The sequence below is a fragment of the Rhagoletis pomonella genome, unplaced genomic scaffold (assembly GCF_013731165.1).
Source record: "Rhagoletis pomonella isolate Grant_MI unplaced genomic scaffold, Rhpom_1.0 Rhpom_scaffold_00203, whole genome shotgun sequence".
Lineage (NCBI taxonomy): Eukaryota > Metazoa > Arthropoda > Insecta > Diptera > Tephritidae > Rhagoletis > Rhagoletis pomonella.
This window is the reverse complement of record NW_023458757.1, coordinates 1277-16276: the sequence shown is the minus strand read 5'-3', so window position 1 is coordinate 16276 and position 15000 is coordinate 1277. Positions and strand designations below refer to the sequence as shown.

The following is a 15000-nucleotide window of genomic DNA, read 5'->3' as shown; positions in this document are numbered from 1 at the left end:
AATAAACCACCAAGCTGAACGGAATAGAAAAGGCGTGCGTTTTATTACGGTCCCTAGAAATTTGTGACCAAAATTACGATAAGGCGCTTGAGTTGCTAAAAAATCGTTTTGAAAATAAACGTCTAAATTTTCAGACACATGTGAGAGCCATTTTTCAGCTGGACAACATCGTTGCCGGTTCAGTGGCAAGCTTGCGTGGGCTGAGTGACAAGCTAAACGCACATCTACGAGCATTGGCAACGTTGGGAACTAAGGAGCAAATTGCGGATGGGGTGTTAATCCACATGGTGTGCCAGAAGTTGGATACTGCTTCTAGAACGAAATGAGAGGAGGAAACTCCTAACAACGAAATACCAACCTGAAACTTTCTAGAACGACGCTGTCAGCGGCTGGAGAGGGTGGAGGACGCTCTGGGCATGAATCGCGTATGACGACAATCGTCTGAACGATATCGTGTTGAGATTGTGTTGCTTCATAAAAATCAAAAATTGTTTGATCGTTTGCACGATATCGTCAACTCGATTCCAGTTTTGCTTCACGTAACAGTAATAGTAACACGTAACAGCAACACAAATGCATAAATCAGTCTTTTTACGAGGTCGTTTTGTCAGTATCGTTTGAACGACTATCGTTTTAAAGTTACGTGATTCATGCCCTGGTAACTAAAATACCAAACAAACAGGTGAGCAAAAATTCATCTTTAGGCAGTAACCGCAAGGTGTTCGTTTCATCTGCCACAACTAATTGCCTAATTTGTAACCATCAGCACACGGTTTTCCAGTGTGAGACATTTCTTGGTTTTACCCCCCTTATGCGGTATAAAGAGGCAAAACGACTTCAACTGTGCCTAAATTGCTTACGAAAAGGTAATTCACTAAAGCACTGCAAGTCTGGCTGTTGCAGATATTGTTCAGCAAAACACCATACTCTCTTGCAGAGAATTCCTGTCACACTCAGATCAAGTCACACATACGTCATCGCATCTTGTTACATTGCCAGCAAATACAGCTACATCATCTTTGTTTTCGACTGCTGGTATTGAAACCAGCTCACTCTTATCGCATCAACCTCACCCAGGGCCCACATCGCTAATTAGTTCCAAGCTTGGGACTGCAGAACCTGGCCATAATTTCGTCCTTTTAGCCACTGCGATCATACTTATCAAAAATCGCTCTGGATCACTCGTTCTGTGTCGAGCGTTGCTTGACTCCGCCTCGCAACTGAATTTCGTCACCAATCGCTTAGCTAATCAGCTTCAATTGAAGAAAGTCAAATCAACAACATCAATTTCAGGCATAGGCCAAATTGATTTTGTCGCCGATCATATGGTTGATCTAGAGATGCATTCGCGCATCGGTGAATATCAAACACAGTTGTCGGCAGTAGTCACCCCTTCTGTCACAGACGCTCAGCCACTTCGTTCCTTGAATAACATTGAGTGGAAAATCCCATCAAACGTATGCTTAGCAGACCCTCTATTTTTTGAGTCGCAACGTGTAGAAGTTCTCATTGGAGCAAGTTTGTTTTTTAAGTTACTGTGTGTGGGTCAAATTCGGCTAAGCGAGCAGTTACCGCTTTTGCAAAAAACAAAGCTCGGCTGGATTGTTTCTGGCGAAGGTACGTGAAGGGTGCTAAGGCCATCATCCGCAATCGATGTAGAAACGGTAAAAGACATCAGCTAAGCAGTTAGGCGACTCCTATCAACAGGCACTTCACCGTTTTAAAAACTTAGAGTGAAAGCTTCAACATAAACCGGAAATAAAACAACAATACTCGTCGTTCATGAAGGAGTATCATGACCTTCAGCATATGTCGCATGACCTTCACCAAGTCGATTTTCTGTAAATTTTTTGCCGCACCATTGCGTTTTAAAGGCTCATAGTACAACGACAAAGCTACGGGTAGTGTTTGATGGTTCTGCATCAACGACGAGTGGTTATTCGCTCAACGACCTACTAATGGCAGGCCCTACTATACAGCGTACACTTATTGACACTCTTTTGCAATTTCGTTCATTTAAATTTGATATTACTAGCGACATATTCAAAATGTACCGCTGTGTTAGGATGGCATATGAAGACAGCTTTCTCCAGTGTATATTGTGGCGGGATAATCCAAGTGAAGACATCAGGGTTTACAAGCTAGATACCATCACTTATGGTACGAAGCCTGCATCGTTTCTCGCCATCCGTGCAATGAGGCAGTTGGCCGTTGATGAAGGGCATGCGTATCCAATCGGTGCTAAGGTCATCTGCCGAGATTTTTATGTGGATGACATGATTTCTGGCGCCAATTCAATAGGCGAGGCTCGTGAAATTCTCCACCAAACAAGGGAGTTACTAGCCAAGGGGAATTTTAAATTGCGAAAGTGGTGTTCGAGCGAACGTCGTGTGCTTGCTGACGTTGCAGCCGAGGACAGGGAGAATCTATTACAGTTTCATGATGGTACTAACGTCACAAAAACCCTTGGTCTAGTCTGGGAGCCCGACTCCGACATCTTCATATTTTCCTTTTCGCCACTCGTGCCACAATCGAAATTGACCAAGCGCGCAATTTTAGCCACCATTGCCCGACTATATGATCCCCTCGGTTTAATCGGGCCCATCATAACGAAGGCCAAAATCTTCATGCAACAGCTTTGGAAGGAAAAATTACATTGGGACGAAGGCCTTCCACAATCATTACATTATACTTGGAAGGAAATATGTGAAGAGTACACCCTGGTTGATCGTTTCAGTTTTGATATATATGTTTTGATCCCTGGCTCTAGCTTAGAAGTGCATGCATTCTGCGATGCAAGTTTGTTAGCATATGACGTGTGCGTATACGTGCGTGCTGGGAAAGATGGAACCGTCCGCACAAATCTTCTTTGCTCCAAGTCCCGCGTTGCACCACTAAAGACGCTGACTATACCAAAACTCGAGCTTTCAGCAGCCTTTCTGTTAGCCGAGGTAGTATCCAACAACTCGAAACAAAATATTTTGAAAGGTGAATTTTGTTGTTGGTCCGATTCGACCATAGTTCTGTCATGGTTACGTGATGAACCATCCAACTTTAATAATTTTGTGTCAAATCGAATCAGCAACATCCAAACTCTGACTAAGGGCATGAGTTGGCGCCACATTCCCTCAGAGGTTAATCCCGCGGATATTCTGTCAAGGGGAACAAGCCCTAGAGAGCTACTGAATTTGCCTCTTTGGAAGCACGGCCCGGACTTTCTTCGTGAAGCCCATCACAAATGGCCAGCTCGTCCCACTATGCTGCGAGACTTGCCGGAGCGACGAAAACGTGCGCTGGTCTCGGTGGTAAGCGTAGATCTCACACTTAGCTGCAAGTTTCTTCACACGTTTAAGAGGCTACAACGAGTTTATGCGTACGTCTATCGATTTTCGAGGCCTGTCGGTACCAAATATTCTGGACCACTAAACACAAAGGAAATCCAGCAGGGAAACTTTCTAATTCTTCGCATGATGCAGAGAGCAAGCCTACACAAGGGGTATCGGCTTTTGGATGCCGGAAAGGAAGTGGAAGTTTCATCGGACATTTGATCACTAAATCCATTTATCGATCAGCATGGGTTGATTCGAGTTGGCGGCAGGCTGCAGCACTCCACATTGGGGTTTGAGGTGAAACACCCCATCATTTTACCCAAACGACATCCGGTAACGGATTTAATAATCAACCATTTTCATCAGCAAATGCTCCACGCGGGGCCCCAATCATTACTGGCATCTATACGGTTGCAATATTGGCCCATTGGGGGCAGAAAAATCGTTTCGCGTGTGGTTGATAAATGCATCCGCTGTTTTTGTGCCAAGCCTAAATTGATGAAGCACATTATGGGAAGTTTACCATCAGAAAGGGTGCACCCGGGTGTGACATTTTTAACTACGGGAGTGGACTTCTGCGGGCCGTTCCATTATCAATCTGAAGTGCGAAACCGCCCTCCAATAAAATGCTACGTTAGCCTGTTTATATGCTTTACAACCAAGGCCATCCATCTGGAGTTGGTCAAAGATTTGTCCACAAAATCGTTTCTAGCTGCCTTGAAAAGATTCGTTTATACGCGTGAAAGCCTTCAAACTATATGGTCGGACAACGCGACCAACTTTCTCGGTGCAAAAAACGAGTTAAAGGAACTAAAGGCCATTTTTCTAAACGCCTCTCGTATGAAAGAAATACACGATCACTGTTTGAACAATGGTATTGATCGGAAATTTATTCCTGCGCGCTCTCCGCACTTTGGGGGCCTTTGGGAGGCCTCGATTAAACTAACGAAATTTCACTTAAAACGCGTCGTTGGCTCCTCCACATTAAACTTTGAGGAATTTCGAACCCTGATATGCCAAATTTCTGCAGTCATAAATTCACGTCCATTATGTCCCATTTCAGAAAATCCTGATGATCTCGAAGTGCTGACTCCAGCCCATTTCCTGATTGGTGAACAGTTTACTTCTATCGCAGAACCCGACGTTACTACTTTAAACATTGGTCGCCTTAATCGATGGCAGAGAGTGTGCTACATGCAGCAGCAATTTTGGAAGAAATGGCAGACGGAGTACTTGACTCTCCTTCAGCATCGGCATAAGTGGAATGGCTCCCCACCGAATCTGCGCGTTGGGGCTATGGTCCTAATTAAGGACGAAAATCAACCCCCATTGAAGTGGCCCTTGGCGAGAGTCTTGGAAACGATCCCTGGTGGCGACGGTGTAGTTCGAGTCGCGCTTTTAAAAACCGCCCAGGGAACCTACAAAAGGGCGCTGACGAAACTATGCCTCCTGCCGATTTCAGATAATGTGGTTGAAGGCTGAAGCATTCAACGGGCGGAGGATGTTGGTAATCTGGCAGCACCGATGACTTACTGCTGATTGTTTATTCTTTTTGCTTTGCTTGTTCGTTCGTTTTTCATTTCGACTTGTCAATTCCTACACGAGGAAAACGCTAATAAAATTTGTCACTTAACCGCATTTTTGTGTTGCGCATTTCCTTTTTATTAATCTAAAATTATTGGGAGCATCCTTGCATACCACGTGATATAAGGTCGTTAAAAACGCTTAACGATTTAACACCGCTCTTGAATCCTCTCTTCCATCAGCTGAATTTTGTTTTCCGTTGATTTCAGAGCTGCGAGTACGGAATCAGCGAGTGAACCGTTACTCTCAAGGCACAAATTTTTTGAAGCGGGCGAATCTTTGAGTGAAGTTTGTGCTTTTCGCTTACCGGCTGAATCCATATGAGGTGTTTTTCCTGCTTGTTTGTAAGAAAACGAAGGCAACAGTTGATTAGCAGGTGGTAAAAAGCTTCAGATGAGGGCAGAAGATGTATACGCTAGCGAAGCTTTATTTTTATTTATTTTAAATTTTAAAAGCAGGGAAGGTAATCATTACAAATAATGATTATTTTATGATTTTTATTTTTTCGCGCAGAGATTATCATTAATTTTGAGTTTTATTTTTCCACTTAAAAGTAATGATAATTTATAAAATTGAAAAGGCCATACAGACGCAACCTACTGTAATTCTGACTTGAAAAGTTTGGGTCTTATTGCTTTTATAAGGGTGCGGCTACCTCTCAAAAGGATACGCCGGTAATCACGCTGGTATAGTTGAGTTGCTTAATAATCATTATACTTAGTGATTCCATAAACAAAGGCCAAGATCAGAAAAAAAGGCATTAAAAAAAGTGTCAGAATAATTACCACTTTCTCACTAAATTTATTTAAAAATGCAAGCCACCAGAGCTACTTTTTTTTTAAGAAAAGACAAATTAATTTTTTTTTATGCAATCCAGCACAGCTACCTTAATACAGTCAGTCAATAAAACTTAGGTACAGTGTTGCCAGAACTTTTTGGGCCGACCGGCTAGATTGGCAAAAAAAAGCGGCTAAAAACGGCTAAAATGTTTTAGTGAAATTTCACATAGACTCTGGCAAAAAACGGCTAAAATGTTTTAGTGAAAATCCACATGCTTTATTTAAATAAATCGCAAGAAACGAAAGACTAGTTAACACCATTAATTTATATCGAGTGTATATTCCTCATCATCAAATGAATCACTCTTGTATATATCACCTGAATTCATTAATTTTAAGAGATCGTCATCTACAGTAAAATTATGGCAGCATTTTTCTTCACGTTTTAAACCGTATCTTATATATAAAATAGCGTTTAACGTTTTAACGCACATTGGATTTCTTTGCTTAGTTTTTATTATATTCATTGAACTAAATATTCGCTCTACTTCTGCATCACTTATAGGCAAAACAAGAAAACTAAAAACTAGGTTGCAAAGGTCAGCAAAAGGGTTTTCTTCTAGGGCATTTCGAAATTGATAAACTTCGGCCCAAAATTTTACAGTTGAGTCTAAATTACTCCAGGTATGTAACGTTAACCGTTGCCATTGCATCTCTATGGATGTTATTTTGTCGGCATTATATTTGCGTTTTTGTTGCTGTAGTTGAACAAATACTTTTGGTTTAATTAGGGCCGGTTGTTCAATGTCTGGTTATCACTACCACTACACTATCGACGATTTCGACATCATGCATGTAACATGTGATCGATAAAGCAGTAGTTGTGCTTAACCGGAGCTTCTACCTCCGATTTGTGCTAATCAGACATTGAACAACCGGCCCTTACTCTTAATGCATTTCCAACCGAAAAAAGTCATTTTTTTTAGTGTGGCAGTATTTGTAGGGAGGGGTTGGCGTAATTCCTTTATTAAAGTGATAATAAAATAGCGACCATTTTCTCGAATTATTTTCTCGGCTTCGTGGTCGGAAGCGTTTGTGCTTACTTTTGTTTTTAAATACTATTCAAAACTGTGATAAAACTGAGGAGATGGAGCAAGGTATGGTTCCAACGGGGAGCATATAGGATCAAATGTGTCCGCGCTAATAACCACTAGGGAGCATAGATGCGAAAGTAAAACATTGAGTTCATTAAAAATCTTCATTGGGTCTGCAATATTGCCTTCGAACAACTTGTTTACTTTTTGCACCTGAAAATTAGGCATATAGTAAAATCGGCTAAAAACGGCTAACTTTTTTTTACAAACCGGCTAACAAATCGGCTGCCGGCTAGATCGAATTTTCTCCGGCTAGTTGCTATCAAAACCGGCTAAATCTAGCCGGAAAACGGCTAAAATGGCAACGCTGCTTAGGTACAACGAATTTTTCACAATACGGGCAACCATTTTCGAAATATTTTAGTTTTCGGTAATTTTTTATAAAAATATGGTCAATTCTACAACAAAATCCCCAAAAATCAGAGTTCCAAACCTTTTGCAAAATTTAAGAAAATTCTGCAAAATTTCATTAAAATAATTCACTTTCTATTTACGCTCTCTAGAAAAAAGTTGAGTTTGCAGTTTTTTAGCCCATTCAATTTTAGTATAATGAAGTGTAAGTATGAGGAAGCTAGGGCTTACCAAACAACAAAAAAACTAGTTGCCGGTATTGTAAAAACTTCGCTGTACCTAAACTTTATTGACTGACTGTATATCTTATTTAAGTTAAGTACGACAAAAACTTTCGAAGTACTTCATATGCATATAAGCTTAAAGAGAACTGAATTTACTTAAAAATCAATATGCTTAAATTTAGACAAGTAAGACAAAGTGAACTAATATTTTTACTTTTAAGCAGAACGCTCTTTTGTTTTTACTTACTTCTTAAGTTTAATACTACTACTACTACTAATGTGGTTTTGTGTGGTAAATTTTTATTAAATGCGTTTAAACATTTGTGATGGTATTGTCCTTCCTTCAACCGATCGTATTTAATATAAAAGGGAAATTTTTCGACAAGCCTGATTAGAAATGTAGATCTAATAATAATAATAATAATACATTGGCGCTTACACATATGGTTAGTGTTTGGCCGAGCTTCTCCTCCGATTTGTAGCGTGCGCCTTGATGTTGTCACACAAAGCAGGTTGGGAACTATAAAAAATTTATGCAGATCGAACTAGATCTTATCTGTCGAATTTAGAACTGGTTCGGAACTAGAGCCAAAGGGATGCAACGCGGGACAATTGACACTTCCCAGGACATCGCAATGTTAAATTCGCCAGTCGCTAGCATGCAAAAGAGAATTGACGCGTACTAGTCATGGTTCCCGACGCACTAGAACCGAACCAGTTCCGCACTAGTTCGTTTCCCTACAGGGCTGGCTTGAAGTCACCTAATTTGGACATCTTAAAAAAATGGAAGCAAAAATTATAGCAATCGTAAATGTGGTAAGCAACTTTACAAAAATTTTAACAAAATCATGGCACATTGATAATCATAAGCAACAACAAAATATGTGGCAACACCTTCAATCATGCCAGAAGAAATTGACCGTCGTGCACGAAACATTGATTGTTACTAATTTGAATCTTTACAATAAAATTATGTATGCATATAAAGTCCATATAATACACCAAAAAAATTTGGTGCTTTTTCAAATTCAAAACATGGCAATACTGCCTTTTGTTCGATGCTTCCTCTTTTTCTTGTCGAGTTCGTCTTGCTCCCTCATTCTGGTATTTGTTGACGTCACGCCCGGTTGCTCTCAGCTCGATTGGCGCAATCTTGTGTTCTATCATTCTTGTAACTTTCCAGTAACTAAATTTCGGAGAGTAAGGCAATATTTGCTCCCCATGAGAGAAATATGCAAGAAAGTACGAAAACGCAAAGCCAGCAAGATGTTGCAAGTTTTATGAACAGCTGCTTAATTCGTTATTTTCCGACGCAATTTTCTAAGAAAAATAGTATTTCCCATCTTGATATATATTTAAATAGGTTTATTTTGTCAATTGCAACTCTAAAAGCACCTCAAACAATTCTTTTGGTAATGTGAATTGCATTAAGCATCATGCCACCAGCTGTTTTTCTTACTAGTGAAAATTTATCCAGTAAAAAACCAGTAAAACTTGCAAGTTCAGCTGTCATTTTTACTCTCTCAATTCTCTCTCTTTTGCTGGTTTCTTGCAAGTTTTTGCGTACGAAAACGGTTTCCAGTAAAAACCAGTAAAATTAGTACTGGAATTTACTGGATAGTGCGTACGCGAACAGGGCTGCTGTCTCGCCAACGACCAGAGTTGCCATTTTAGCTGTTTTCCTACTAAATTTAGCCGGTTGCGATAGCAAACAGCCCGAGAAATTTCGGTTTAGCCAGCAAATGATTTGTTAGCCGTTTTGCAAAAAAAAAAAAATTAGCCGTTTTTAGCCGATTTTGCCATTTCCCTTTTTTTTTTAAGATACTAATATACATGTTTCCATTTTTGACTAAGCGACCCAAAATCTGTTTGAAATGGTTACTAGCCTCATCGCGGAGAAAATTTTCATGTCAGGCAGGGTTATATAAAGTTGGTAGGATTTTGCTTATTTTTATTTTAAACGAATATATTTTTCTAAAGAAGGCCGTAGCGAGGATTTTCGCGTTTTGAGTACTCACTAAATTTGGTGCGAAAAGCATGAAGTTGGCAGCAGTGGGTGTAAACAAAAGTATTGTGTGACGTCAGCGAATGGATGGATGCTGTCAAATCGACGAAGAGAGGGTTAGCGGTCCGCGAATGGCGCCACCGTCATTTTCTGCATCGTGGGTCGGCACGTCATAGAACCAGTGTTGCCACAAAAAAAATTACCAAATTCTTCAAAATGCGAACAAATTACACAAAGTTTTCTTATTACAGATATGAGTATTGTGTACTGCATACTATTTACAGGTACTTAGTATAAAAATTATTACATTCTCCAATTCAATTGGTACATCTGTTCCTAAGGTTAAAACAAAGTAACACCGTTATTTTTTATGCCTTGGTTTGTATATAATATTGCGGCAACTACATCAGTGCTCAATCTGGTCCTACACATTTTTAAACTACTAAATATACGTTCTACTAAAGCATTAGAAAAGGGCTATATTTGTAATGCAGATATAATTTTTTTAAATTGGGAAACTTATATGAACCTGAAGAATCTTTTAATTCAAAAACTTTTTCCTATAATTTTCTGGATCTAATGAAGAATCAATATGAATATTCGTATGATCGAACAATGCGTGTTCTCTTCATTCGTTACCGAGATTTTGCGAGTTCAAAATAAGTTGAAAATATAATGATGGAATGAAAAAAATTATCGATAAAAATTTGAATATTTAGCAGCAAATGCAGATGTGCTTAAGAAAAACCACACACAAGCGGCTTGACAAACCAAGCGAAATATCCCTATCTTCACCTTAAAGACAGCAATACCCCAGAACATGTCAGTTTTGTAACTCCGCCCCGATCTCCATTAATCACGTTGTGTCAGATTGTAATTCCTTCAATTCACTAAGAAACCATATATTTCATAACACCAATCCCGTTCAATGCATTTTCAACCCCACGATCGATAATATTAATAAAATTATAGCTTTCTTAAAAATATCCAAATTATATTACGAAATTTATATAAATATATCCAATAAATATATCGCATCTGAAAATTTAGAATGAAATACTAAACTACTTATAAGCACTTAGTATTAAGCTCGATATATACATCAAAGAAGAAGCTGAAGGCCATAGCAGCCATAGCTTTCTTTACTAGGCTTATAATTTTAATTGTAAGCTTCAGTTTGTAATAAATAAAGGTTTGACAAGTCGTTTGAGGGAAATGTGAACAAAAATCTAATTTTTTTGATTTTCTGACCGCCATGTTGGCGTTTCATCAAACCCCTTACATTGTGTATAATAAAATCGCCTCCTTTGCAACGGAATTTTTACCAAATGAGGACGCAAGAGAGAAAAATCGCAGAAAACCAAACCCTTTAACATTGTGAACCGGAAGAAAACTAAAATTTTTTGCATGAGCGAGTCGTGTCTGCATAGTGTATGGCGAAATGGGAAAAGTAGGTTTGAAGAATGTTTGACAAGCCGCTTGTGTGGTGTATTTCGCTCTTTAGAAAACCTTGGAAAGCTTTTTGTTCAAAAGTTTTCAAAGCTATTTAACAACTCTGTTGTGTAAAACACGTTGCATTTGTTATCTGTAAAAATATCGAGTGAAAATTCCTCAAAATAAAAATCATCAAAAAATACTCAAGCGCATCCGAAATTCCCCACGTTTTGAGGAATTACTCACAAAGAGGCAACACTGCATAGAAAAATAATTCATGCTCACTTCACACGTATTCTTACCCTCTATCGTTTAGTCCAGCGGTCGGCAAAAGTAAAACTATGTGTGAAGGTGGCGCTATTCGCGGACCGCTAACCCTCTCTTCGTCGATTTGACAGCATACACCCATTCGCTGACGTCACGCAATACTTTTGTTTACATTCACTGTTGCCAACTTTAGCTTTTCGCACCAAATTTAATGTGTACTCAAAACGCGAAAATTTTTGAGTTTGGTGCTTCGTGCGTTTTTGATGCTTTTGTTTTTAGTTTGAAGTCACCAAATTTGAACATCTTAAAAAATTGGAAGCAAAAATTATAGCAATCGTAAGTGTGGTAAGCAACTTTACAAAAATGTTAAAATCATGGCATAGTGACAATCATAAGCAGGCATAGGCAGACACTTAGCAGGTGCTAAAAGAGCGTAAGCATCGCTTGTACGTATACAAGCGAGAGCGTAACGATGAGAACGCGACAGCATGAAAATGAATTGGACACACTAACACATTCTCACTTTTAGCTCACGCTTGTTTGTGGTCGTGCCCACCTCTGATCATAAGCAACAACAAAATATGTGGCAGCACCTTCAATCATGCCAGAAGAAATTGACCGTCGTGCAAGAAACATTGATTTTTATTTATTTGAATCGGCATCCTTACAACAAAATTTCAAATTTTTGTTCTGCGTGACATTGGTCGCGTTCATAAGACGCAGCTGTTTAGCTCATTTGCTACGAAATTGCGGGCAACTGTTGAACCCAACAATTACGTCTTAGAAACGGCTTGATGAATATGCTGCCAAATGAACAGCTGATAAATGTAAACAAATGAAATTGCAACAAATAGAGATAGTTGCGCCGATACTATTTAGAATTCAACGCTGAGCGGCCGCCGTGTTGAAAAAATCGTTCAATGTTACAAAGAATTAAACAGTGTAAAATTATATAGCAAACATCTTAAAAACATATATTTAGAAACGTAGTATTATTGTAAAATATTTTAGTTACTTTATCACGTCAGTTATATAAAATATAAAAAATTTGTTTGCAGCTGCCACCTAACAAAGCGGCGTTAAATTAAATATAAGCGGCGTAAGTCTGTTCGATCAGCTGTTGAGTTTAGGTAGCGTAAAAATTTTCCGTTGGAAAAAATGGCGGAAAGTTGCCAACTGTTGGGCTGAGCGTAACTACTCAACGGTGCGTTTCGAAGACAAACAGCCAACGGTTACCCAACAGGTACGACTTATGAAAGCGTCCATTTTGTTTGACGTTTCGCTCAATGAAATCAAATACAAACGCACGCCAGCCGAGTTACTCAACGACGTAGCGTAAACGGAGGTTGACGCAGACACGATCTACCTTATGGGATTCGCGTGTTAACGAAAGTTCACCACCACATGGCGGTGACGTTGCCGTTGCTTCCCTCTCCCTCTATCAACAGTAAATTTGATATGCTGCTACGTACGTTAACATACGCTTACGCTACGTTGTTGACTAACTGCCTGATAGGTGGGCAATTTTCGCTCGCGAGCAACGCCAGCGTCGCAGTTCGTATACGTACACAGAACAGGATTGCCGTTTTCGGCTTTCCCTACTGGTAGGTCTTTTTCTCGTTGGTACGATGGTAGGACGCTTAAAATTTTGGAAGGTTTCTTTGCTCATAAAACGGAAAACATTTATGTTTTGCTGTAGTGTGTCACTTTGTCAGCACTGTGAGAAGGCTTGCCAATATCAGTCTGTTTCTTGGATGGGTCCAACGGTGTGCCATTATTTCAAATGCCTTAAAAAAACGTATCTAAAGGGATATCAAGTGGTTGAATAGATGGATGTAAAAGCAGGTTTATAAATCAGATATTTTTCTTTGAAATACAGTTGCGAGTCGATAATACTTTCAACAATGACAAGGTTGTTATAATATTTTAAATGGCACTCGAAGAGCGATTCAAATTCATATTACATAAAAAAATAAACGTGTTTGCAGAATCTGTTATTTTTATTATACACGAAAATTAAAAGGAAAACCACTTATAGTTACTCATGTTTCCAGTAAATCGGAGCTTTTAACCGCAACTTGAAGAAATTAATAGCAAACCCGCAGCGCCCAGATTTTTCCCCAAGCCCGGAGGCTCCTAGACCCGGACATTTGGCAAGCCTAGCCGTGGGTATATTTTCACCTTAATTATGTATATATACTTCATAATTTAGTATGTATGCAAAAGAGCGATGTATAAAAAAATCTGCGAAGGAGTTTTATTTTGTACTACGATTTTTCACGTCGTTTACTCCGAAAGCTTTATTAAAACTATAAACTTTGCGAATTTTTTCCCACACTACTTTTTTTGTGTGCTATATGTACATATATAATAGCTATTATTCTGATATTTTTGTTAACCTGAAAGGCTTATTTTAAGTATAAAAATCAGCAAAAACAAATGTGTTTAATGCTGTGAAACTCATTTTCCTCGATAAAAAGAAATGGTAGGAAAGAAGCCATTTTCGTAGGTTTATGAACCAGCTCTTGGTAGGAAAGAAAATTTTTCAGTGGTAACCCTGACACAGAAGCAAAGCAGCGAATTTCGATTCAGCTGATGCCACATAAAACTTTTGCTTCGCTTTAAGTGACAAATTAGCTTTGACAGATAAGATGAATTGTATGAAAATGCACAAAGCATGCCACATAAATCGTTGAAGCTGCAGCGCGAAGCGAAACGATGGCCAACTCCCATCTTTTTGCGCGCTTTGACAATCAGCCGGTTAAATATTTATTTTGTTTCGTCCAAATTCGAGTTTTCATGCAGAAACATAAAACTTAATTACATTGCTGATAATTTTAAAGCAAAATATATAAAATACACAGCAACCTTGGGGAGTAAACAAGCGGTACAAAATTGTTTTCTTGGCGTTCATTGTGGCATACCTTTTGCGTCTGGCACTTTGCTGGCAAAGTTATAAATGTCACGCAAAGTTATAGCCCGAACACAATGAAAACGACGAGCTACAAACCACAGCTGTCAAATTATTTTAACACGTACTCTTATGTAGATAATTATTTTGGCGACGACCGGGCTACGCGACGGCTGTGGTTGTGGCCAGATTAGATCTATTTCTATTTTTCTGGCGACAGATAAGGTTCTTCCTCTTCTTTTATGTCAAACTCATACAAATTCATGATGTCGCTGCCGCGTTCAAAGAAATCATGTCGCCATCGACAAAGCGTTTAGATAATGAAGATAACAAATTGGAAGCTGTGGTCTGTAGCTCGTCGTTTTCAATGTGTTCAGAACTTTACAAAGTTTTATCTAGCATCAGCTTTCAGTCTGATTTCAGATTTCACAAAGGCAACTTCATGCTCGGCTGTGGATTGTTTTTGTTCGTAATTTAAGCACATGCTTGCCACATTTTGTGTAGGAAATTTACAAAAAATCTCCAAACCAAAAAGTGGTGTGTTTTTCTTAGATTGGTGTTTACATGCGTTTGCGACGATTCAAACACAAAATAGTGCGACTCTATATAAGAACTAGAGTTTATTGTTCAAAGAACTTTCAAGAGGTCGCAATGTCCATTATGCGGTTATGTCTATGTATTTTACAACGCTTTTATCAACTTGCAATGTTGTGTGTCCGGGCCACCATTTATACTATAAATGTAGCAAAGCTCTTTATGGCAAATTCTAGATATCAACCTAGTCTAGATATCAACCTCGTTGTAGGCATCATATCAAAGAGATACAACTAGAAGACTCTAGATGTCGCCCCGCCAGAAGAAGTTAAATATTGCGCCTAAATATATGTACTATTTACATACGCTGCAGCGGAAATGGACGACACGCAATTTCTTTAAATGAAACTAGCCGTCATCGATTCGCC

At 39.1% G+C, this 15000-nt stretch overlaps 1 protein-coding gene across 1 annotated transcript in view; it reads left to right on the top strand.

Moving 5' to 3' along the window:
- The window catches only part of LOC118750313, a gene marked incomplete at its 3' end in the record, with an annotated part of 14315 nt that extends 11516 nt beyond the window's left edge, over positions 1–2799 (top strand). Inside the window, exon 4 of the mRNA XM_036485032.1 lies at positions 1875–2799. Within this exon, the coding sequence (XP_036340925.1) occupies positions 1875–2799 (925 nt within the window). The remainder of the gene's footprint in view (positions 1–1874) is intronic.
- Between the last annotated feature and the right edge of the window lie 12201 nt (positions 2800–15000).